Consider the following 26,384-nt stretch of genomic DNA (forward strand, 5'->3'; position numbering starts at 1 on the left):
TAGAAACAGGCACAAACTAACTAAATATTCATAATAGGAAGAAACGAACCTCGTTAGGTCTGGTCTGTATACTTTGCGTTTTTGGTCCCACTGCGTACAGAATGTGGACTCGTCGGTAAAGACGACATTGTGCCAGTCATCTGCTGTCCAGTGCAGATGGGCCTGTGCAAAATCCAGTCTTTTTGCTTTCGCTGTGTCGGAAAGAAGCGGCTTTTGGGCAGCACTTCGATTCTTCAGGCCTTCTTCCAAAAGCCGTTTTCTCACCAATTCTTCGCTGACATCGAGGCCAACCGCATCTCTAACCTGGCCAGCCGTCATGAAGGGATTAGTCTCGGCGACGAGAACCAAGGCGGCATCCTCTTCTGCTGTCGTCTTCCGAACGCAGTTCCTTGCTGCATCACCTATGCGCCCTTCGTCTCTAAACGCGCAAATTATCCTGTTCACTGTCGCTACATGTAAATCCAAAGCCATCGCGATCTGTCTTTGGGATGTGCCGCTCAAAGACATGCGTACTGCAGCTACTCTCTTTTCCTCTGGCATTTCCTCTGGCACCCGAGGAGGCATTGTTGATGCTGCGTGAAGCAAACACTCCAGAAAGCGGATGCAAGGCCTTATATACTGTGAAGCGCGATAGCAATGACATCTGATCGGATTCTTTCACTTATCAATTCACACTTCCCTCTCCTACAGAAAAGAAGGCGGTACCACGTTGCCTTTTCTAATCCTTTGTCAGTGGCGTGCAGAAAACAGAAGGAAAGGCGATAAAGGACAAAAAAGCAGGTGGGGTGGGGTCCGGTTGCCGGAACAGCCTGGCAGAGGGAAGCTGCATTGGACTGTGCATTGCGCGCACGCGCGTATTCTCGCACACTTCGCCGCTGTACTCCGTTATACGGCGCTTATCGACTGGCCGGTCGATGCTCGCGCGTTCAGGTTAAAAAATTGGGCGATTGTACACTACATGAACCATAAGAATGTGCTAGGCGCCGGACTTACCTTCTGAGGCGAGCGCTCCTTCGTGTCCGTTCACGCCGCATCGACTGCACGAACAGTCCGTCCAGCGTAGTGTTGAATTGCGGTGAACTACAGCACGCGATAGCACAACTATCAACACATTCTTCCGTGCACTGTGAGCCGATGCAGGAGCAGCGAGAGTTCAACAGCTTCTCATGAGCCGGGACAAAGAAAGCGCGAATGGACCGCACTACGATAATCACAACGGCGCACCGCAAGAAACATACAGCGAGGTAATAGCGTTGCACAGGCCCCAGGGCTTAGTGATCGTTAATTCACGCAAAAAAGGAGCACATGTTCTCTAAGCACCGCGTAAATATGATGAAACGATTAGGATCAGATCGGCCGCCCACGCCGTCGCACCAACGATTATAGATCCTCTTTAAGTACCCTAACTCCTCGCCTATGTGTACCATGCAGCACGCTGTCGTTCCCGCCACCGCAGCGCTGCCATGGACCTCTGCGCCAAGCGTCGTCTGCTATAGCCTGGCATGGTTAGGGTTGTTTGTCTCGGCACTCGGCATTTACATGGTGCTCGATGAATAAAGCAGGTGTTATTTCTTTCTGTTGTTGTTTAAGCTGAAGTATGATATTCTACTGACACCATACCTGGGGGTGCACGTCCGAAGAAAGGAATGAGATGAAAAAGAAGTGGGTCTACAAACCAAAGTGCGCACGCAATGTTAACGCTCGGTGACCCACACTTCGCCGGTACTGGCGTCTCCGTGAGCGCAAAACTTGCACCGGACGCTATACACCTCGACCGCCAGCCACGTGCACGAGGACAGTGACAAGGCACACGCAGTGAGAAAATAAAATCGGCTACGGCACAAGAAGCGCAAACACCCGCAACTAACATGCACATGTCAGCAGAGCAGCGCCGCTCACTTGGTGCCGAGCTCGACCGCAGCGCCCTCACAGTCCCAGGAACAAGTCGCGCCCTGCTCCAAGGGAAGAGCCGTGCAATTGAGATAGTCTCGGTCCGAAATGAGGGGAAATGACGTCTTTTGGTTACTTCGCCGTCCGTGGTTCCGGTAACCGTGATCGCATGGGTAGCGTGGGTAGTAGAGGCGTATTATTTCTATGTTTTTGCGTGTTTTAGGTGGCCTTTTTCAACAACTTTTCTGACATTGCTTTCAACAGTGAGGACAGCCTGTGGAGCAGCCCTATCAACCGGCCAGGGCCGTAAAATCTGTGTGAACTTCGCAGCACATCGTCGTTTGGTTTGTGAATCTTAGAAGGTGTTCGTGTTTCTCAGCAGCGTAATCGACGACGGATTTGGCGTCGAGTGGTGTGCGCTTTGTTCCCGCTTGTTGTGCGCCGTTCTACGGATGTGTACTGTTAATGAGTGGTGCTCTTTGTGCATCGGGAAATGGGGCCACGCCGGCGGGATTTGCTTTCTTGTAAAAACATCCGTACCGTCTTTGGCGAGTGCTTTCGGAAACTGCTCGCCTTTTGTGCGTGTGTGTGTGTGCTAGCGCGCGCGCTTCTGATATGCGTCGAACGCGTAGGAACGTCCGTACAGTCTTTCGCGAGTGCTCTCGGAAACTGCTCGCATTCTGTCTGTGTGCGCGCGCGTGTGACATTCGTCGTTATTGCGATTTGCAAAGGTGTTTTTCATTCGGTGACTACGTGCGCGAATGCCAGGATGTGATACACGTTCGTCATTTAAAGACCCTGCTTCAGTGTAGGGTCACTTACATTTTGGTTGCTTGGAGGTCAGCTTTCAACGCATGGCAAGGCATTGCAGTTCGCTTAACCATCATTGGCACACGAACTGCTTTGTAATTTCTCCTTTAAATTCAAATTCAGTTTTGTGTAGTATGTAGGCAGATAATGGTCACCAAGATGCGACGCTCATCTCGATTTTTGCCACTGCTGTGCACATATGAGGATTTTCTACTAGGTCAAGCTCTCTCAGCAAACTGTGAAACACTTAGTGCAAATAATTTTTCACAACAGTAACTGTGATCATGACCACAATTGATCACAAGACATTTTAGGGATTGTTATATAATTACAATATTTTTTATTTATTTGTAAGAAAGTGCGATAGATTTTGACTGCTATTTTGGCTATCTGTTCACCAACCTATTTAGACTCTTGTGGTTCTGCTTTTATTTTTATATGTGGGCATGCATGGCCAATCTCATTCCTGCCTCCTACAATTGGACATAAACAGGCACTAATATGTTCTTAGCAAATTTGTATTTGACAGTATTGTGGTATGCAGGATCAAGTTCGCCCATTACTACCTCTGACTGATATCTCTGATGCAAGCAATATTATTAGGATGTGACAAAGTGCATACATAATTTGGCACTGATCAAACTGCTTGCAATAAACTTTGCCAACTCGTCCTTGTATGAAGTGTCTCCAATGTGCTATAATGACATTGCCAGATTATTTTATTGCGTGCACAAACAAACATGTAGCATTTTATTATGAAACTTTGATGGTACCTGACTCCTATATTGCAATAAAATCTTAGGCAGATCTACTCTGAACAAGGGATTCAAACTCTGATGATAGCTTTCAACAATATCATTGTGCTATCCAGTGCTTACTGGCTGGTCGAGGAATGCGTCATGCAAAGGCAGTAGTATCGCCATAAGTGTTCATCCGAGAATATGTCCCCAAGTGAAAATCATTGCATTAAATGTACCGACACCAGCTTTGATGGGGATGTATATGTGTTCGTTTCATGAAATTCCAGAAGTTGTACTCTGAATATCTTATTTGCTCTGTAGTTTATATCTGTCGCAATGGTTCAATGTGATCATACAGCACATTGATCACGCTCTTGCATGTACTACAAGCAACTAATAAATCTGACTGTCATTAATGAGCTTTTGTATGCACTACACGACTTAAGTGCACACACTTTGCAATTCAGAGTCATCTTCAAAGATCAAGTTGCTCATACGACTACAGTGCGTACACATCACACGCCACCTCACACACGTCATACACAATCTCGTCAGGTCTACACAACTCATCGCACACATGTCATACAAGCTCTATGCATTCTTATCGCACATCTCATAAATCTCGTGCACTTCGTAAAAGTCTGCGTAGCACATCATACAGATATCGCCCGTTTTCTACGAGAGTTCGTTCAATATGCATTTCATATCGTTCATTTCTCGTCAAATCTGTGCGACATGCATACATATCGTTCAATTTCTCGTCAAATCTGTGCGACATGCATACATCTCGTTCAATTTCTCATACAAATTTTTCAATAGGGTCACCGTGCCAGAATTCGCTGCGCCGCAACAATGTATCTTTTTTTCATTCGTGGGGCGAGGGCACCGAAATGAAAAAAAAAAAGAAAACGCGAAGGAGAATATGTTGGCCACAATGAATGCCTACTTTAGGCACCTAATGTGGCTCCTGAATGAATATCGAAGAAAACGTGAGGCGCTTGGTCCACCGAGAACCATAGGCATAGTGCTCGGTATCCTACACCGGCGAGAGAAGACTTTCCGGAGAGGTTGCGCTCAAGCGAACGCAGTGCAATCCGTCGAGTCTTCACAGTGATGGTGTTGAGCGACCACTGTTTCTTTTTCTCGTCTGCTAGTCAGAAGGCCAGAGAAAACCAAACGCGCACCGATGTGCGCCGCGCGGTGGTCGGGGCAACACGAGAAAAACGCATGCGCTCTGGCTGGCCCTGGCAGCCTGCGGGTAGGGTAGAAAGTACAAAAAAAAATTTAAGAGGCTCAATGTGTTCTCACGAATAAAAGTCAAAGTTGAAAAAATAAATAACGTAGTTAGTCTGGCTGGCTTTAGTGTCTTGACATGAATACTATGGCGAGGTGAAAAAAAATGTTGATATTTTTTGTGCGACACGATAGCACAAATTAACCACCACAACGCTTCGTCTCGTCGGATCTCGCTACGTGTTGTAAAATTGTCTGATAGTGTGTTGATTTGGCTTGTCTCGTATGTTCCGATCTAAGACTTTAGAAAAGTCAATGCACCTTTGGTGTCAAATATTTGTAACAACATTAAACCAACAAACTTTCGCACTTGAATATCTGAAGCACAACTTTGGAAATGTCAATGCACGTTTCGCATCAATAGTTTATGAGAACTTTGTGGCCATAAAGTTTCGGAATTTAAATCCATGCGCTCCGTAGATTGCGTGGCCTCCGCGCGATTCCGCGGCGAGCCCGTTCGCCATCAAAACTCCTTTGAATATGTGTGCTCAGATGAGGCTCCTGGCGTTATGTGACCCTCGGGGCATGGGCGTTGCCGCGAAATGCAGCCCGAGTTCGCAATGTTCGCGGTAAAATGTGTTTTCGAGCGTGAAAAAGACATTCAAGACAATATCCAGAATTATTTCATGGCGCCGGGGGTTCTTTGGTCGACGGTGCATGGACAGCAGAAAAAAAATTCGAGAGGGGGGCTGAAGCCACATAAGCCCCTCCCCCCCTGGCTACGCCGCTGGTGCGTAATTAGCAAAGTTACGCTAATTAACGTTTTAATTATCAGCAATAGGTGGTTACAGAAAATGAGTACTTTGGTGCCCGTGTTCGACACTACCTATCCCAATGATCAAATTTTGAATAGCGGATTTCATGTGGGAGCTTCGCGAACAATTAGTTCCCCTTGGCAGGCTCCTTGAAATCGAAACTGGCTGGACAATGAGCGCCTGTGTCGTCGTCGACGTAGCTTCATGCCTTCCTCAATGCATGCAGAAGCATCCAGAATACTGAGAGGTAACCGGTTTTTGAACTTTTGTTTCGAGCTTATCGCTCGTCGATGTACGGATCCTACTGGTGCTCACCAAAATGTCTATTACGTGACATCACAAGCTACCACACCGATGCAGAGCCTGCGCAAAGGCGAGCTCGCGTAAATTGACACTATTACATTACGGTAAGATATGCAACAATAAAATTGGAGGACGCTTAAGAGGAAGCTTTAGCTCGGGGGCTCCTATCTAAATACATGTAAAAGGAGAATTCGTTTTTCTCGGCAACCACCGCACCGAATTTGACGAGGTTTGTTGCATTTAAAAGAAAAACTCAAAATCTAGTGACTGTTGGTTTCGAATTTTTGAGTTAGGTTGTCAATTTTTTATTAAAAAGTACCGAAATGTGAGTAAAAGTCATGTTTTTCCGACCGTCGAATTTACAACTGAATATGTCGGAAAAGAAGGCCAAAACGGAAAAACTAAAACCAACAGTCACTAGATCAATCTTAGAGGACAAATTTAAGACCGCTGGTGGCATCATACGTGATGCATGTGATTGGTAAAACTAATTTTCCTAAAGCATGTAGCAACAAACAAACGAAGGCCTCAAAGACACTCTATCATGTGCTGCCACCTCACAGAATAAACTAAAACTATTCTTCGTATTGTATGGCCTTTGAAATTGCTGTCAAAATTTCCGCCTATCGTTTAACAACGGGAATCTCGGAAGCTGTACACGCGGAACGGTACACTTTTTGTGTTGTTTTCGTGAGGACTACTTTTTGCCGTCTGGGAAATAGCATTGTCCAGGCAAGAAAACACGTGTTTTGTGTTGCGGTGTCGTACCTGTAGGATTTCGCCATGACATTTGTGTACGCGAGTGGCAGTGTCGAGGTTGTGCAGTGTTCATTTAGGAGCGCTAGAGCATTGTACGCACCAGCAGGTAGCGTAATATATGTGACAGCAGCCGGTATGCCGGATCGAAAGCACATGGGAAGGCCATGTGAACGACGTCCTGAGTCGGGAGCTCGTGGTCTGATTGAAACCGCTGGCGAGCAAAAATGGAATGTGAGAAGGATGAAGAAATTGCTTGCGTTTCGTGATGTCTCTAAACTAAATGATCCGCATAATTTCGATGTGGCTGAAACTTGCGAGTCCATGAAAAAGCTGTGGCGTGTGCAGTTATTCTGTCGATAGGGAAATAATATTGGCGCACTCAGGTAAGGTGCTCTTGCACGAAATACTGAGCACTCACCACCGCACAGTTGTATGTAAGCATAACTAAAGAACTGCCCGTGAGAAACCCGCGTTGTTCAACATTCTGCGCAGTGTGTTTTTGCAACTGTTATAGCTTGATTTGTTTCGATTTCTGCAAGCTTTAGAAACTTAGAGGTACACTAGTGTGAACGCTGCCGCACGGAATATGTAAGGGTGATTTGCAATAAGAAGCTGCCTGCGCGCGTTCGGAGTACTTTTATTCCTCAAGTGACTTTGCCTAAATATGCAATGGGTGCAGCTGCGTACACATTTTGCCACATATTGTCGCGCTCACTGCGAGTCGCAACGCGAGCGTCTGTTTTTTGTTTCTTTTCTTTTTCTATGAGGGCGCAGGCACGGCGCGTGGCTGCGCCAACGCGCGCGCGCACACGAACACACACACAAATAAAAACTGAAGAGCGATGATAATAGTGTTATATGACAACGGCACTGTACGCACCGTGTTTACAAGGGAAGTTGCACTTTTTTTTGTTAGAATAATTTACTAGTGTATGCCGTATCGCAACTCGTATTGAGCGCAATAGTGCATTTAACCTGCGTAGGCGTAATAAAGAAGCTTTCCGCATTACTAATGGCATTTGCTTGCGTGTAGATTATTACACATCGAGGTTTTATGTACCTGCGCTAGCGCGTACGTGACTAATTTTACAGCCTTACCTGCTCGGCTAGCTGAAGAAGGCGTCGAGTGGTGTGTGATCATTTGCAAGTTTGTTTCAATTTTTTTTTTTCATATAATTTTTGTTTGCTTGTTTTGGCTGCATGTTGAGTATTTGATCACGCTGACGAGAGCAGAGGCCAAAGTGCTAAACGAATTTCTCTGAAGGCAGCGTGTCCAAGCACGCCTCATACATTCTTTAAAACTGCAAGGTCAAACAAATTGCTGCATGTGTAGGTCTCAGGATATAGGGAGCTTTCCTTGCATATCGGGGTAACTGTGCAAAAGGGAATCTAGTAATTTCAATAAGGTGCCAGCTAACACTCGTGTGCTAGTTTAGCATGGCGGTTAAGTGTCACTTTTTTTGCTGCTAATGTCCTGCCAAGTGTTTCGTGTGTCCTTCTCGAGAGGCAATCCTTTCCAAATGAATATAGGCTTTCATTGAATATGTAGCAACTACAAAGCAGAGGTGCCTTGGCAAGAGATACATTTTGAAGGGAGGAGTCGAAGAGCAACAGTGCACAAATGCAGGATAATCAGACAGCTGGAAGATGCAGCGAGGTAGAAACCGCACTATGTGTTAGTATCACACCTGCTTTGTAGAGTCTCGCAGTAGTAGGGTTACGAAGCCCTGCAATGCACTATGCATGACTGCAGAAAATTTGTAGCCAGTGCGGATTGAAAAATGCACCATTTCTTGTCTTGCTCACCCCATTTGAAATGTGCCGAGTGCCTGATGTGCTTGTAAAGGTTACCATGGAGAGGGACACCCCAATGAGGCTATGGCATGTCGCAGCAAACAAACGTGGGTGCCATAAAACTATTGTGCTACGAGCAAGCGCATGAAGAAACCTGACTTTGAACACAGCCGTGTGAGCATACATGGCATGGGAAAAAATGTGTACCTGAAGTAAGGGTAAAAAGTAATATCATAGTAAGAGACATACTACGGATGTCACCGATTTGAGATATGAAATGCATAGGCGTGTGTATACTCGAAGTATGCTATTTTATGTAGGATGTCAATAATTCGACAAAAACAAACCATACAGGATTAGCATTCGCAATGTTTAGATGTCGTGTGGGGTCAGTATGCTGTGAGAATTAGGTCGAGCTATTCAGAAGTTGCAGCGTTATTGATTTTAAAACAGAGCTTTTATTCGTAGTGGTGATGAGCCAAAAGACAAGCTGCAACACAATTAGCGAGTACCAACAGGTGAAGATGTAGCCTCGTGCACCAGCGACAGGCAATGGACAGTCTTCCCAACGGTCATGGTGGTGTGTGTCATTGCAAGGTAATCAAGTAGGCGTTATTCATGCTGCAAATGGCTTGAATAGTCATAGTAGAAGATATCATTTGGCACGTGGAAATAACCTGGAAAAGGAAATGATGTAAACAATACAGGTATTGCATATACAGCGGTCAGTAGTGTGCATGTACAAGAGTCAGGATATTTTTATTTCTGTACACAGCACATGTAGCAGGCATCCAAAAGGAGCGTGTATGGCACTGGACTGTCGCGCACAATATCTAACCTATGTTTCTCCAAGCTTGCCATCATCAATTTCTGCATTTCTGTACAGATTCAGCGAAAAGAAAGAATGCAAGTTTGGGCATGTCGGTATGCCAGTGTAACATTTTAGGGCACACAAAACACACAGTGTGACAGTTGTGTGCCTGTGTCCCTGCATCTTGTGTGTGGTGCAATGTCCAAAAGGTGAAATGAATGTACAGGACCACGAGATGTTTAGAGTGGCATGTGGGAGCATATGTTTTCTTAGGGGCAAACATTAATGTAACAAAAGACAATCTGTAGCAAATTGTACCCAGGAAAAAGACAATGAATGCTTTTGAAGCAAACTTTGAGCAGTGCAAAGAAAAAGAGAAGAAAGACAAGGAACAGGAAGAAACAAAATCATGAACTAACTCTCACCAGAGTCCTACTGAACAATAAATGTACATTTCACGACCAGCCAAGTGCAGTTAAAAAGAGACAGAAGAAAGGGAATTACAGGTGAAGTTAAACAGTAAGTAAAATCCTGTTTGATAACCCACAGTAGCCAACAGGGCATGTAAGTGAGGAGATAGAAAATTAGACAGACGAAGAGCACAAGCACAACTGCAACGGGTTTCTATCTCCACACACTTACACAGCACGGTTGTGCTTGTGGCAGTGTGAGCACAAAGTGATGCTACAGCCTCTTCTAAATGTCTGTTGATCTTACGAACTGTAACGGATGCCTTGTCACCATCAGCTGCTATGGCTTGTGGCAGTGAGGCTGTAAATGTGAAGATGGATGTGGTATGGTGCAGCCATAGGACAAAGTGATGCAGAGAATAAAGTAAATGTTCCCATACTGTGTTCCAAGTAACGATGTGCAGAAACACACATAAAGATGCGCATGGACATCAACATGCTGTGTTAGTTTGCAAGTACAGGTTCAAATTGTGTTTAAATCCATGCAAATTGCAGTTATTTGAAAGAGTTAAACAACACGTTCCATTTTGAGAACATCCAGAAATAAAGGATGTCGCAACACTGCAGTTTGTACAATGTAACACAATCTAACATAGCAATTGTTTGTGATGGTGTACGTCAAGTGATGATGTATACAACCTAACGCTGTGTAACACAGCAGTATGGCGTGATTAATGCATGCATTTAATTTCTCTGGATGCCTCGTTTACACTGTTACAGCAAATGTTATTGTCCATGTGTCACGTGCAAAGAGATGGTTGCCGAACAACATGTTTATGTTGTCATAGCAATGGTTAATAACCAGATTAATGTGATATGATCAAGGCACATGTAATGCATGACACCATGCACGTTGCAACGGTATTATTCAATAAACAGCGTTGTGTGAGTTGAACTATGTGTATGTATCTGAAATGTTTTAATCAGGACTACACCTCACACTGCTAGGTCAACACGTGTTATATGACCAAGGTACACCAGGAAGCACAAGCAGGGTGTTATTAAGAATGATGCAAGCCTCTTCCAGAGAAACAATAACATTAGAAAAAGAGAGAAAAAAAGAAAAGCAGGGAGGATGACTGGGTGGAGGTTTGCTTTACTGCCCTGCAGGGAAGAGGGGGATGGCAGCATGAAAGGAAAAAGGAAGAGGTACAGGTATGATTCATTCGCACAGCAGTAGAGGGAGGGTGCCTATAACCATCCTTTTATTTCATGGTAACATTGTCCCATGATACCCTTATTAAGGGCTTGTGGCCTTCAGCTTGCAATGAATTTTCATTGTTGAACACATGACATTGCTGTTAATGTATGGGTGACACCTAGCAGGAGTATAGCAAACATACCCAATCACCTGTGTGTCGTGTGTCACACTCCAAGGCCACCTTTCGATATGAACGGCAAGCACGGTGACACCTCCAAAGCAACCGATAAGGTAATTTTTGGGCTGCTGTGTTATCTGTAAAGAAGAAGTGTTGTGAGCAGACGGCATAAAGAACGGCAATTGTGTATACTTAACATGAATAAAGCAATGAGACTGACCAAAGCAAACTGGTGGGCTCCAACACATTTCTGTTGTGAAGTTACAAAGGATGTACGCAGACACAAGCAAGCAAAACAATAAAATGACATAAAAGAAAAATACCAAGCTAGCTCGAAAAACAATTTAAGTTGGCTGAAGCAATGAGAAGTAGATGTATTACAAAGTAATCTTACATTTAAGCTCGCTTGCGGAAGTATGGTTGACAAGAATTGTTTTAAAATGCACCTGATAGAGTAGTCACGTTGACTGCGACACTGTTTTACTGTAGCGCTGCTGAAGTTAGAAGAAATATTTGAGAAAAAAAAATTTATTCATTTCTTCACTGGATGCACAAGTGTACTTGCATATGAGCACGTATAAAAGGCCCATAGAAAACGTGCCGAAGTGTCGCTGAGAGTATGCTGTCGTACGCGCAAGAGTTGTTCGCTACTTTCGTTGAAGAAAAGCTGAAAGCATGGGTACAGTCATACTTCTAGTCACCGTACGACCCCAATATATCGCTCACCCTCCTCGAGTCCGCGCACTTTCAGGTCTAAAAAGTGCTTCAAGCCGTCGCCCGCAACCCTACGAATCGGGCTACATTTAAAAACTAGTACTGGAAATTGCATGCAATATTTATTTGTACATGCTGTTGGCAACATGACATCTATATCGCTCGAACGTGTTATTGGCTCAAATGGCACGTTTCATGCGATGTTGTATATCATTAGCGCCCCAAATAAGTAACATTTTTTTGGTTGTGGCAAACGTGCAGGAAATCGTACGATCAATTATGGCGGTCGGCTGCTTTTCACGTCCTGCACCCGAGAGCAGTGGGAGGGCGGCCTTCCCGACGGCGCGTGCAAGTACCGACGGGCACTGATCCTAGAGGCACGGGCCGTGGGCCGTCGCCGCAGACTCCGTGACTAGCAGCGCCTTCACGACTTCTCCTTTGCTGTCAATAAAGATGTTTCTATCATCATCCCACCGCTTGTTCCTGTGGCATGTTCGGCTCATGAATTTTTATTGTTTACTGAGCGATAACGGGGAACATGTTTCTCTCCCCCGTCGGTTCATGAAGTTAGTACCTGAGATGTAGCCGTACCGCTGCTCTGGGGGTAGAAACCCCAGCACGCGGTAACTCATGAGGTTGTGGTACGCAGCAAGAAAATATAAACTGTAATAACAGCCATAGCCATAACGACATGAAAACAGCAACTTACGTGAGAAAACGTGCAGTCCGCTTCATGCCTCGCGCGTTCTTTGCGTCACACCAGGTGTATTCACTCGAACGAAGATAAGGAGAAACTGACGGAATGACGACAAATGGCGCACGCATTGCTCCGTACCAGCATGGTACGGCAGGAACGCGTGAAATGTAATAACCGACTTAAGGTACTGCAGTTGCGCATGGTGTACCATGCACTCGATGTACACCACTACGGCGCCATTGCTACACAAGACGTTGTTTAGTGTTGTTACTTTCAGCCGATTTGCCGTATGATATATTCAATGGAAATGATTGTTTAAAAAGGATTTTCAGTCGCTTTAATGATAACATAAATAGTAAATTATATGTGCTGAGGTGCAAGCGTAGAAAACAAAAGGGCACCAAAGTAAGCGCGTCGATTACGTACATTGGCACGGAGCAATAGCAGACGACACCAAAGGGTGTGCTTGTTTGACATGTCCTTGTGCATAGCATGGGCCAAAGTAACGGCCCCGAGACGCAGTGTGGATTTATCTAAATGCTTTAGTTAGCTAACGCTCATTTGGTGTTAATTTTGTGCGTGCGCATAACTTAAGAATGTAATTTCAACGCACAAGAAATACGAAGCTGCGCCTAGCATACTCTCAACAATCCCCGGAGCAGACGGCTTTAGCGCGGGCTTTCTTGACGCGAAAAAGAGCGGTCAGTTGTTGTTAGTGCTGCTGTACGTGAGAAAGTGGTCACTTCGTTGTGTGAAGTTGAGTTCGGCAGTTTCTCGCACGCTACAGTAAGCCATGGCACGGAAGCGTAGCCAGAAGTTCGGTAAGAAGAGAAAGCGCATACTTCTAAATATGCGCAAGTTTCGCTCCTTCGCTACGTCCTCGACGTCTGGTGCTGGGCAAATGGCAAGTTCACCAACGGAAAGCGTTGCTTCAGAAGTGCTATTTCGTGAGGATGATGACACTTCTCAGCAACTAGCACAGTCAGCACCTTTGCAAGTCTCCGCATCGTTGGCGAATGAAGACACACAAGACAAGGTCGGCGAAATACTGGAAGGGAGGCGGCTGGTCGACATCAACCATTTCATTGCCTCTTGCCAGGCACTGTCGAGGCACGAGCCTTTCGATTGCTCCTTTGCGGACATGCAGTTTATGAAGGAGCGCCGGCAAGGGCTGATCAGCGCGTTCACCTTCAAATGCAGAATGTGCAACAGGGAAGACGTCATCACCACAGAGCCGCCCCCAAAGGAAAATCCGGCTAAGATGGACGCAAACACGGCAGCGACGTCGGGAGCTGTGGCCATTGGCGCCGGTTACACGAACCTCTCCGAACTTCTGGGCACGCTAAATGTTCCAACGATGTCATCAGCAACTTTCTCCAAGTGCCAGGACAAAGTCGCCGACACCATCGAGATAGCTGCATGGGACATGATGAAAGCGGCTGGCGTCGAGGAAGCACGCCTAGCCCGCGAGTGTGGAGACGTGGACGAGGACGGGGTACCGACGATCACAGTTGTTGCTGACGGCGCCTGGTCCAAGAGGTCATACAAGAACCACTACGATGCCTCATCCGGAGTAGTGAGTTTGCATTGCACTCATCGGATACCTCAATATATAATGCCGAATACAGGCCCCTGTGTTCATAGCTACGCATTTTAAACGCAAATTGTATGTATGTCAGAGCCCAGAGCACAGTAGCGTAATTTCTTTAAGATTTGCACAACAAGTGATCGCAGAGGGTATGCAGCGGTGCTTATATGTTTTGTAGTGGTGCCCGAAGTGGTATAAGCGTGTATCAGGGGCAGGAGAGCGGTTGGGGCCCCGACTGCTCCCGAACAAGTCGTCATGCGGAGACTTCTTGTATGACATTGTTCTAGCGAACGTGTTCGGTAATACTGCAGTATGAATGTGGGTTGTACGTTTCAGTGAAAGTATGCATTCAGCAGCATTGGTAGCCATTGCCGTAAATTTATTTTTATTTTATTTATTTCCCGTTTACACCGGCTTGAACTGTATTAAGTACTTGCGATCGGAAAACATATAGTGATGCTTCGTCCCAAAAGAGTAGGCAGGCGTTGTGGCCCTCTCGGTGTCAGCTGTCAACTTGCGCCACTCTTGTTTCCTTTGTGTGTTTGTATGTTTCCATGGCTAATAATAGTAATAATAGTAATAGTAATAATGCCACACGAACTTGCAGTCATGTTGAACATTTGGGCTTCGTAAGAACATGAATGTAGGTGTGCAGGTGCGCAAAGCATACAAGAAATAATTAATGTAACCTCTGTACGAGCGAACTTTCCACATGTTGTGCAAATTTAGTCGGTGCCCTGAACCCAGCTTGAACCATCACAACGAGTAACTGTAATTTATTTGCTAAGAAAGAAAGTAAGATATTCTGAACAAGTTTGCGGTGAAAGATGAGCTAGAAGGTTCTGCGTTAAGTGAAATATAAGAACATCGAGTGGGAGAATAGTAGAAAATGAAGCAGGCGCACAGAAGGTCGGCGGGCTATTAAACGACGGTTCCAAAGAAGCGTGTAAACCGTCTTTTCTTTTTTTTTTCTTTTTGCTGTTCGCACTCTCCTTGAAGGCTTCAGCGGTGCAGCGTCTAATTGCGCACTTGTTTCGTATTCCAAGTCTTTTGTAGAATCAAAGTTATTGTAATGCGCATAACTCAGACAATGTTAACATATTTTCGATTAAGTGTTACTGACTGCAATATAATCGCAATGCACAATATTTAACGTGCAATTGATGCGACCTTTTCGGCGACGCATTCAAAAATTTGTTCGATTGCAAGCGCAAGGAACTGTGGTGGTCGCGAAAGTTCCTCTCTGTGACGAGAAGAGGGAAATTTAGGTCACGCCACTCGTGCCGGCCTTGGAACGACGACAGTAAAGCGCGTCGCACGAGTGAACAGCACTTGAACGTCAATATACTTGGTGACGTATGCGAATTAGGAGTAATTCCATCTTCCCCAATAGTGACTACAAACAAAAAAAACTCCGTCATTGCGCTGCATTAAAGCAATGTTGCGTAGTCGTGCTGTTCGACAAATCTTGTTGTATGAAAGAGAAAAAAGCATGAGAATCCCCTGCATCAATTTGTTAGGCAAAGAATTGAAAAAGATGAGAAGTGCAGTACTGGAAGCACATGCACCAATTCATTTCACCGCGGATCTGAGTGCACAGACATTAGGACGTTTTATGGGAGATCTGTCCTTCTATTACACGCAAGGCTTTACCTTTTAGTTATAGTATTCCCTGTGCACGTGCAACGTTCGACATAAGAAGGTATGGAATTCATTAAAGGGATAAAATTTGTCTGTTCCGCCAACAAGGAAGACGTGCACAGAAGTACCTTGTACTGCGGAAGAAAATGCGGTTAGCCGGTACACGCAGGCGTAATAGCGTCGTAAGAGTAGCTTGTACATGAATATGTCGCTTTTGCCAGTGATGTGACGTCCATGTATGAAAAATGTATATACACGCCCTGTAACATCAGTCTTCGTACATTATTCCCGTTGTTTCCCATTATGTAGGACAGCTAACTTCTCCCACTTGGTGTTTATTTTGCTCCCCACAATGTTTGACTTAGGTCGTAAAATAAGACAGCAATGACATCGCAAAAGCACTCTTTTTAGGTCAGTTACGATTTTCACGTGCCTTTTACACCAACGGCGTTGCCAAGGGGATTCCTATGAGCAGGAAATTTTATCCTCTCAATGCACTGCACTTTGTCAGTGTGCACATTCCTATTTGCACCGGGACCGTTTATCATGTGTGTCCCTAAACTCAGGAGCCACAGCTAATCTGTTCACTTTTTATGCGGTTAAAATTGCCTAAACGTCGGGGTTTTCGCGTGACAAGACCTCGATCTCACTATGACGCACAAACTATGAAGCATAGTTTCGACCGACTCCTGCTCTTTAATGTACAGCCAACGCACAATGCACGGGCCTTTCGTACATTTCACTCTCGGCGAAATACGGCCGCCTCTAAGCCACCACGGCGGGTACCATTTGTCAATTGACATGTCTCCCTTCTAAACGCGGCTACAACTCATCGAATTGTTCTACTATGGTGTCACTGTTACAGTACGGAAAGAGTTCACTCTAGACAGATGTACAGGATGAGGGGAATAATTTAGTGAAACCTGGAATATGCACGACCAGACACGTACCCAGGATTTTTTTTCGGGGGATGGGGGGCAACCCAGTGTAACCTTTCTGTGTAAATGAGGGGGGGGGGGAGGTACCTTTAGTAGTATAAATCTTAATAAGGCCCACCATTCGCCATAAAGACGCGCAAACCCGCAAAGCACAATTGAACTAAGGTGTATCTGACAGGAACGCCTATGAGCTACACTTCTCCTTTACTTGGCAAACAAGGAACCACGTCAAATGCACTCGAGCATGAAAGAAGTAACGGAAGAACACTGACAACAGCAAGTGAACAAGAGAAAGCGTAAAGGAAAGATTTCTAGTAGCGTTTTTCTAATAAACTCTGGAAGAATTGTAGAGAAATGTATATATTTCCGGATCAACCACAGTTCTTTTGGATGCCTCATTTACTGCTTTACCAATTAGAGTGCCAAAGCCGACTGGTGTTGTTACTTGGGAAGTTGGGTAACGATGCGCGGTCACGAGTCCCGTAAAACCGCGTAGAGCGCAGGACGCTGAGGTTCTAAACGTACTGCGGCCGCCACCGGAGGGTATAAAGCACCCAATCTAGCAAAGCAGTGAAGTGGCTACATCAGATGGCTCGACTAATAACTATAGAAGCATCATTTAAAACAGACGGCATTATTCTCCAGTTTCGGCGACGTTTTCTCAGCTTCCTTTTCCAATAAAAAGATGTTCATATCCATAAATATTTTCACACATAACAGGTAAATTTGTTCATTTTCGCTTTTTTTTTCCTGCTTGGTTGTTGCCTTGGCTCTCTCGCTTGTTTCCAGTTGGCGATTTCGTAGGAACAGTGCTGCACAATTACGGAAACGCCAGACGAGGTAACGGGTGACAGTCATATTGCTTATGAGTTTAACGGTCATTGCAGGCTGTGATATTGGACGCTGGTTCGCGTTATGTTATTCTCCAACTTAACTAACCCATAGCGCGGTTACGTGGTTCTGAGGATCTGCCAGCGTCGCGGCGAGCAGTCACTCGAGGAAATGTTGTAGGAAAAGAAAAAGTTCAAGGCAACCGGCGTTTTTTCCGGCCATAACTCGTTGCACGAGCACACAGACCGGCTGAGAACGAACCAAATCGCTTTGTTGGTCCCTGGATCAGTCTAAACAAAGAAGGTTGAACTGACGAAGCAACAGCGATACGCGTGATCGTTGAATAGGTGATGGCAACTGAACGCATCTCGAGTTAATCGCGCGGGCACCGAACTGAGGAGAAAACTGGCCCAGGAGTTGCCAATAGCATACTGCCTACCAAAAGGAAAGGAAAAATTGACGACCATTCCACTATGTGAATATGGAATGGCAGCGGAAGCTGACGACAGCGAAAGCTCTCAAACGAAAAGCGAAGTACTACACCTTTGCCGTGGGTCGGCCCCAAGGTAGTACAAAGCCGGGCCATTACCTCCTGAACAGCTAATGGCCGGGCCGACCTGCGGCGGAGGTGACGTAGGCAGTCCCCATACGTGGGCCGATTCCCTAGATAGTGCAATGCCGGGCCGACCCGCGGTGGAGGTGAAGCAGGCGTTAAGCACTTTCCATACGTGGGCCCATCCGGATGATCTCGAAGGGCGCGTGTTCCCGGCCCACAGGGGTATGTGCGATTGAGCTTGTACTCTTTCTGCACTATCACCAGGATCAGCCCACATGATGATTTCTTCTGATGGCGGACGCTGGAAAAACTACGGAAGGTTAGTCGTACACAGCTTTCCTTGTAAAAGGCAGCGACATCTTGACCGCCGAATAGATTGATTTGTCGGCGCTCTAGGAATGTGTCTGAGAAGTGGTGGCGTGGGCAGGAAGGGGGGGGGGATGCCGCTTAATGTGGGGTTGGGGGGGGGGGCTCGGGCCATCCTTTGGGCGTACACGTGCCTGTGCGCGACCGTTACTGAATGGTTGAGACTGTATACGGTGCTATGACGTGGACAAACATATGACACACTTGATCAGTGAATGAAATAGCTAATTCCTTATAATGAACTGTTGCACCATTTTAATACAAGAAAAATTGTGTGTGAATAGTAATGTAATTGTTCTTATTAAAGAAAGGTACTTGTTAGTGAAACTGAATACGTGTACCCTTTGTAACAGGAATGTGAAGAGCGTTTGGTATAAGCGTTTCTTACATTGTCGCACTGACTATGCGCTGGTTAATGTGACGGTGAGGGTGCGTAGTACCAACATCGAAATAAGTTACAAGCGAAACAAGTGAAAAATAATATATAAATGTCGACGTAACGTCGGGTTAATGAAAGACAATTGCAACGTTGCGTTTAGCACACTGTACAAGATTTTCTCAGAGTTGTTCTTTCCACTACGCCTCACTCCAGATCACACTATGCCCTCCATCAATGAATAGTTGATATAGTTTAAGTTTTCCTTAGCACACTAGCTGCTTGTCATCGGCAGAACGACCTGGATGTGCTCGTCATCACCATTAGTCAGCACGTGTACTTGCAGAGCGCGTCATTCACAACCTGCTTTTTCGTGAAAGCACAAGCCACGCAGAACGTGCATCGGTGAGCGTACGCATACAGCGTAAATTTTCGCAAAGTTGTTTACTTTTCACTTGCAAGATCTACAACTGCATATATGTTGAAAAACGAAGGGAACGTGCACATTTCCATAACGAGGTAGCTCAAATGACAAAGCTTTATCGCTATTAAAAGGACATTTCTCTAGACAGATTTCAAATACCATTTATTGTGCTGCTTCTTTTCGTGGTGCATCAGATTTTCCTTTCGTCTAACAAAAACAGTGATGATGTAAATGCATTACATCTAGGAAATGCGCATTTGTTGCATCAGTGTAACCTGCCCTGAATTCGTGCATAATTTCACGTCTCCCCATGGAGGATTGAAACGGAATGAGGCTGTTCTTATTTCTCCTTGCACAGTTTCCACCTATTGCACAACGTCATCTTGAAGAAATGTTGCTTTTATTTTCGGGTTGTAAGTCGATAGTAACTGCAGCCGCCAGAAACTGGCATGGTCATATTCGGTGGCGCCCCTATCCGTTGAGGGTACTCCGAAGAACTCGTTCATGCAAGCGGTTACCCATAATAAGGCACATTTTTTTTTCATTTCCTGCACTTCCGGTCGCAGATGCGCAAATTGAAAGGATCGCTCGTTTTTCACACAATATAAAATGGTTGATAGTCACTACCCTTCCTTTTTTGCCCAGGCTGCCATCATCGGATTCCGGACGAAGAAGGTCCTTTTCGTAGGCGTGCGAAATAAATTTTGCACGTTTTGCGCAAGGGCAAAGGTCATTGGAGGACCGAGGGAGCACACTTGCTACCGAAATTGGCGTGGTAGCTCGACGAGCATGGAGCGCGACATAATTGTCGAAGGCTTTCGTCGCAGCCTGGACATCCACGGCCTAAAATACACTAGGCTGATAGCCGACGGTGACTCTAGCACTTACAAGTGCGTACTAGAAGCAGCACCGTATGGCCACCACATTGTGCAGAAGGTGGAATGCCGCAATCATGTCCTGCGGAACTACTCAGGCTGCATCAGAGACATTGCCCAGAGAAAAAGACCGCAAAGGCTGCCATCCTCCCAAAAGGTGCTCCTGCTTCAGGCAGCAGTGCGGCTGCGCAGTGGCGTCGCCTCTGCAATAAGATACCGCAGTTCGCAGGACGGCCCTCTGCATCAGAAAATTAGACAACTCGAGGCCGACATAAGAAACGGACCAAGCCACGTGTTCGGCGAGCACCAGAACTGTGCGACTTACTTCTGTTCCGGCCCAAAAAATGACGAATTTAACCGAGTTCCCGAGTTGCGGTCCACGGGCGTGTATGAAGAAATACTCGTAGCAATGAATCGAGTGGCTGACAACTCGTTCAGCCTGATACACGACGTGGACAACAATGCCGCGGAACACTTCAACTCGGTGGTTGCAAAGTTTGTCGGAGGCAAACGCGTAAACTTCTGCCAGAGGCGTTCGTACAACACAAGATGCCTCGGTGCGGCAGTATCGTTCAATGCTCGAGGAGGCTATCACCGTGTGCTACATAAGAGCATGTACAGAAGCAGCCCAGGGCGATGGACAAAAGCCCACGTAAAGAGCAAGGAAGCGCGACTGACCAGAACTCTTGGTCACAAAATCGCCGCAAGATCAAGGGCACGGAGTACCCACGGAGAGGACCCGCTGTCGCATAAAAATGCGAACGCGGATCATGATTACGGCCCGAACGCACAGAGACCCGACATGGCAGAAGAACGCTTCGCAGCGGCATGCGAGACCTTTCTGGAGACTCTCGAGCTGTCGCAAGCGCAACGAGAACAACTCGAACGAGACACGAGAGGACAGGCCGAGAGCCCAGTGTGGTTCCAGGAGCGAAGGAAGCGCCTGACCGCTTCTTCTTTCGGCAGGGTATGCAAAATGAGAGAGCATACCAGCTGCGAGAAGACCGTGCGCGCGCTCTTGTATAGTTCTGTGGATACTGACGCAATGCGCTTCGGCCGACAACACGAAGCACTAGCCATTCAGGAGCTGGAGGAGCATCTGGGGGTCCAGGTGCAAAAGTGCGGTTTGTTTGTCCACCCTGCGCACTGCTACTTGGCTGCAAGCCCTGATGGCCTAGTAGGAAAGGACAAAGTTGTCGAAGTGAAGTGCCCGAAGTCAGCTAGCACCATGACCATCGCCGAAGCAATGGAGCAAAAAAAGCTACATTACATGACCATCGACAGAAGTGGCAACATTGCACTAAAACCCAGAAGCGATTATTGGTATCAAATCCAAGGGCAGCTCAATATAACTGAGAGACAAGCTTGCTTCTTCGTTGTGAGAACGGAGAAAAGTCTGTTTGTGCAGGAGATAGCAAGAGATGACAACTTCTGGAGTGACCACATGTTGCCGCTCTTGAGTAGGTTTTACCGGTTTTGCCTTGTGCCAGAACTGGTTGACCCACGCGTACCGCGCAGCCTGCCCGTACGAGAGCCCTCGTATATTTGTGAGGCACAAAAGCGGCAATTGAAAAAGCAAGCGACTGGCACATAGATGGACGCAAATGAGTTCGGTGTAGAGGCGAGGGAGGAGCAGGACGTAATACACTACATAGTGTATATATGCTCGACAGGTGCGGAGAACTTCAAGGGCACTATGACGAGTGTGAGCAAGCACGATGACTGCAGCAAGCGAAAGTCACATAGGCAACGCCGCGTGGGATGTCCCTGTACGCATCCAGTATTACAATTACATAAATGCCCACCAGTATGAACAGCGTGGAGCGATGTTTGGGGCATGCCAGTGACATTCGTGGTGTGCTGAAGTTTCAGTGCTGCTAAATGTGCAGTGGACATCTGTTCTCCGAAGCTTTGTTCTTCAACTATTGGTGTTGTGGGTGGTGCGAGTGCGCATAAACATGCCTAATTTGTGAGACGACTCAAGACAGCAAGTCAGCTCGTCTTCTGGATTGTTTCTGTCCCCCAGCAGAGTGTAAGGTATGCGGCGTTTGGCCAGTACTGCGGCGTAAGTTCCTGTACTCCGACGAGAGTTCTTGTTCAGCTACTGGTGTTGTGTTATGGATGGTGCGAGTGCCCATAAACATGCCTAATTTGTGAGACGACTCAAGACAGCAAGTCCGCTCGTCTTCTGGATTGTTTCTGTCCCCCTGCAGACTCGTAAGGTATGCGGCGTAAGTTCCTGTGCTCCGACGAGAGTTCTTGTTCAGCTATTGGTGTTGTGTTGTGGGTGGTGCGAGTGCGCATAAACATGCCTAATTTGTGAGACGACTCAAGACCGCAAGTCCGCTCGTCTTCTGGATTGTTTCTGTCCCCCTGCAGACTCGTAAGGTATGCGGCGTAAGTTCCTGTACTCCGACGAGAGTTCTTGTTCAGCTACTGGTGTTGTGTTGTGCATGGTGCGAGTGCGCATAAGCATGCCTAACTTGTGAGCCGACTCAAGACCGCAAGTCCGCTCGTCTTCTGGATTGTTACTGTCCCCCTGCAGACTGTAAGGTATGCGGCGTAAGTTCCTGTGCTCCGACGAGAGTTCTTGTTCAGCTACTGGTGTTGTGTTGTGGATGGTGCGAGTGCGCATAAACATGCCTAATTTGTGAGACGACTCAAGACAGCAAGTCCGCTCGTCTTCTGGATTGTTTCTGTCCCCCTGCAGACTCGTAAGGTATGCGGCGTAAGTTCCTGTGCTCCGACGAGAGTTCTTGTTCAGCTATTGGTGTTGTGTTGTGGGTGGTGCGAGTGCGCATAAACATGCCTAATTTGTGAGACGACTCAAGACAGCAAGTCCGCTCTTCTTCTGCATTGTTTCTGTCCCCCTGCAGACTCGTTAGGTATGCGGCGTAAGTTCCTGTGCTCCGACGAGAGTTCTTGTTCAGCTATTGGTGTTGTGTTGTGGGTGGTGCGAGTGCGCATAAACATGCCTAATTTGTGAGACGACTCAAGACAGCAAGTCCGCTCGTCTTCTGGATTGTTTCTGTCCCCCTGCAGACTCGTAAGGTATGCGGCGTTTGGCCAGTGCTGCAGCGTAAGTTCCTGTGCTCCGACGAGAGTTCTTGTTCAGCTACTGGTGTTGTGTTGTGGGTGGTGCGAGTGCGCATAAACATGCCTAACTTGTGAGACGACTCAAGACAGCAAGTCCGCTCGTCTTCTGGATTGTTTCTGTCCCCCTGCAGACTGGTAAGGTATGCGGCGTAAGTTCCTGTACTCCGACGAGAGTTCTTGTTCAACTATTGGTGTTGTGTTGTGGGTGGTGCAAGTGCGCATAAACATGCCTAATTTGTGAGCCGACTCAAGGGAGCAATTAAGTGCGCTCTTCTTCTGCATTGTTTCTGTCCCCCTGCAGACTCGTTAGGTATGCGGCGTAAGTTCCTGTGCTCCGACGAGAGTTCTTGTTCAGCTATTGGTGTTGTGTTGTGGGTGATGCGAGTGCGCACAAACATGCCTAATTTGTGAGACGACTCAAGACAGCAAGTCCGCTCGTCTTCTGGATTGTTTCTGTCCCCCTGCAGACTCGTAAGGTATGCGGCGTTTGGCCAGTGCTGCAGCGTAAGTTCCTGTGCTCCGACGAGAGTTCTTGTTCAGCTACTGGTGTTGTGTTGTGGGTGGTGCGAGTGCGCATAAACATGCCTAACTTGTGAGACGACTCAACGGAGCAGGTCTGGCCATACATGATAGTCATTTGAACCTTGCAGTGCTGTTACTTCTTCTACTCCGTGTTTTTACTTTGTGCACACGTGGGCATTGTCATGCGTGTTTTAACGTTACTTATGCTATATCGTTCGTCACTGTTTGTTTTCATATACTCATCTATGCATTTATTTACTCATTCTATTTATTTTTTCCTTACGTGTTGCTATTTGCAGTAATTTATCTGCTTTGGCTAACATCAGGAGTTTGCTGTTGTGGCTCAGTTGACGTTACATTGTTTCCGTTTTAGTGACTTAGTCGCTTGCCGAAACCAATATTCGGTGCCATTCTGCAGAGCAAGTTGCTTTTCAAGCTGTGCCAAAATTAATGCGAGTGCGTGCGGTCGCAGTCAGCAGCAGTACGGGAAATTGTTTTGTCCCCGGTATACTAGAGCACGCGCGTTGTATTTGCTGCTTGACAATGACATTAACCGCTTACCTTGTAGCATCGTCTTGGTGGCCAGCAAAGGCATACAATGAGGCAAAAAGGAAAGCCGGTAGCTGGTGAGCGACTTGTGCTGCTGCCAGCGGGGATAACGTGCCTTCAACCTGGCACCGTAAACATCACCTCGTTGCCGGGGTATACGTCAGTGGCGGCCTTTGCGTCCCCCTCAGCAAGGCCTTGGTATGTGACGTCTCTAACCTAGTGAAGTGCCAGATAAAGGGCAAAATATCGACGTCAAAGCTCCCCCAATGTAACGCGCTAGCGAATAGGTGTCTCCCCGTATGCTTTAGCACCAGGCTGATACGTGAAGTCTCAGTGGCGTTAAGGTTGTATCGGTGGCCGTCTTTGCATTGGTGATAGCGCACATACATCCGCGTATGCTCGCGCGGATCTTGAGCACATCGAGCCAATTTGGCGCCACCCGCAGTGAAAGTTGGGCGATGTTTTTGCGGGAAGCAGAGAGTGGCGGTGATTACTTGTACAGCAGTGCCATAGGCGAACCAATGTCGATCCAAATAGGTTTCGAAGCGTCGGGCGAAAAGCTGTTCAGCACAATCTGTCACTGACAACGCAAGGGTGGTTGTAAGAGCAGCGAATAAAGCGCGACTATATTGAAAGGGAACGAACGAAGGATGCAAGAAGCCAGCGGGCTTGAAGTACTTACGCCGTGTGCGCACGTGGATGTGACTGCCAAATGTTTGTCGCATCTCTCATGCACTTCTTGCGACGAGCTCCCGCTCGTCGTGAGGGGTGCGCAAGAGCTCGTTACTGAGCAACGGCGTTGTATTGCAATGAGGCAGGCGCCTTTGTTCGTTTCTGAAAGTTTGTGCAGGAGTGAATGGCGCTGAAGAAACGAACGTAGCGTAGAAACAAACGTTGATTGGATTTTCCAGTATGCTAATTTCAAGGGAGTCGATGAGTGGCCGCATTTGTGGATTTTTTCGCTGACGATCGGCTTTGTCGGAACGAGGATGGCGGAGGGAAATATATCTGCTTCACCGACGTCGAGTAGGTCGACTACGGATCCAGCGTCGATCTATGCACTCGCCAAATGCGACCATGACTTGTTATTGCAACCAAAGACTGCAGCGTGCAACACGGCCACACTCTCCTTTCTGTTTGGCGAGCTCGCACAAGGATCGTTGTTCTGCCAAAGCTCTAATGGCTGGCCGTAGAAAGTTGGGCATATCGTTGCAATTGTTCACACAACCGCCAAACATTCTTCTTTGTCGTGAGATTCAATCCTTTAGACACAGGCAGATTGCAGCTCGCGGCACACGACCACTCGCTCAGCTCTATCTTGCTAATGCACAAGTAATGCATCGAGGACAATGTTCCTGGCATCCGTGTGAAATGCAATAGCGCTTGATTCGTCGAAGTGTTCCAGAACGCAAGGCGTTTGCTAACCTTTGTGGAGCTCGTAGAACGCATCCCATTGGCTCTCTACCTAAACCAACAGAATTTCGTGCTTCGCGGTACGGCTTTCATCAAAGAAATTGTTGCGAAGCGTACGTAGAGTACGGAGATACAGTAACATTGCCGAATGTCACTTTTGTTCGTCGGTCTTGGAAAGCCGGCAACAAGTATGGCTTTAAAGGTATGGCCTTGAATGACCCCACACCAAACAGTTCGCAAAACGTTCACATTGGCGCAGGCATTTTTAGGGCCCTAAAAACGGGCTGGCCCTTCGATTTGTGTTAGGCATGGCATTTGTAGTCACTGGGGAGGTCATGCTGAAAAGTTGGGAAAACACCACTGTCTCGCTAAACATACAGGGCGTTAGTGCCACTCCAGCCCTCGTATAAAAACTTGTTCATCACGCACTCAAAAGCATTAGGCTCTGGGCATAATTCGAATGGAATCGCCATAATTTCGTATTGTACTTTCTCTCAGACGAAATGATTCCGTTTTTTGTTTTAGGTTGCGGTTACTATTTCTTACAAGCTACCAGTTGCTGCGGATACGTGCTGATGAGGGGAAAAAAAGAAACAGACGTGCCGAAAATGGTGGAAACAGTCCTCGACGCGTGGAAGGATATAAACGTCCTTCTTCGTCACTTTGTTGAGCTGGAGGCATTCAACACCAAAGGCTTCGTATACCACCGTTATATTTCACGAAACCCGCAGGTGGCACCCAGTTATTAGTTGATAGATGTAGGACGTCGCCTGCAAGTGTATGGTCTCGAATGGCGTCTTGCTATATGAGAAATGCAGTAGGCACGGTGGTGCACATGTCGGTCCGTAGGGTCG

At 46.8% G+C, this 26,384-nt stretch overlaps 1 protein-coding gene and 2 long non-coding RNA genes across 3 annotated transcripts; 2 read left to right on the plus strand and 1 right to left on the minus strand.

The window, feature by feature from the left end:
• Window positions 1–6,497: 6,497 nt before the first annotated feature.
• Window positions 6,498–12,126, plus strand: LOC142564236 (uncharacterized). The gene is made up of 2 exons (XR_012824527.1): window positions 6,498–6,781; window positions 11,920–12,126. It is a non-coding gene; the product is annotated as an uncharacterized LOC142564236 (long non-coding RNA).
• LOC142564235 (uncharacterized) lies at window positions 8,780–12,619 on the minus strand. Its single transcript, XR_012824526.1, has 3 exons — window positions 12,368–12,619; window positions 10,969–11,081; window positions 8,780–9,021 (listed from the first exon to the last, which is right to left on the minus strand). It is a non-coding gene; the product is annotated as an uncharacterized LOC142564235 (long non-coding RNA).
• A 6,779-nt stretch (window positions 12,620–19,398) lies between these two features.
• On the plus strand, window positions 19,399–21,544 carry LOC142563505 (uncharacterized). Its single transcript, XM_075674053.1, has one exon. The coding sequence runs from the start codon at window positions 19,685–19,687 to the stop codon at window positions 21,542–21,544; it is 1,860 nt and encodes a 619-aa protein (XP_075530168.1). The 5' UTR covers window positions 19,399–19,684.
• Window positions 21,545–26,384: the final 4,840 nt, after the last annotated feature.

Source organism: Dermacentor variabilis, chromosome 11 (assembly GCF_050947875.1).
Source record: "Dermacentor variabilis isolate Ectoservices chromosome 11, ASM5094787v1, whole genome shotgun sequence".
Taxonomy (NCBI): Eukaryota; Metazoa; Arthropoda; class Arachnida; order Ixodida; family Ixodidae; genus Dermacentor; species Dermacentor variabilis.

Coding starts and splice junctions, on each gene's coding strand:
- LOC142563505 (XM_075674053.1), top strand. CDS start 19,685: ATGGTTGATAGTCACTACCCTTCCTTTTTTGCCCAGGCTGCCATCATC.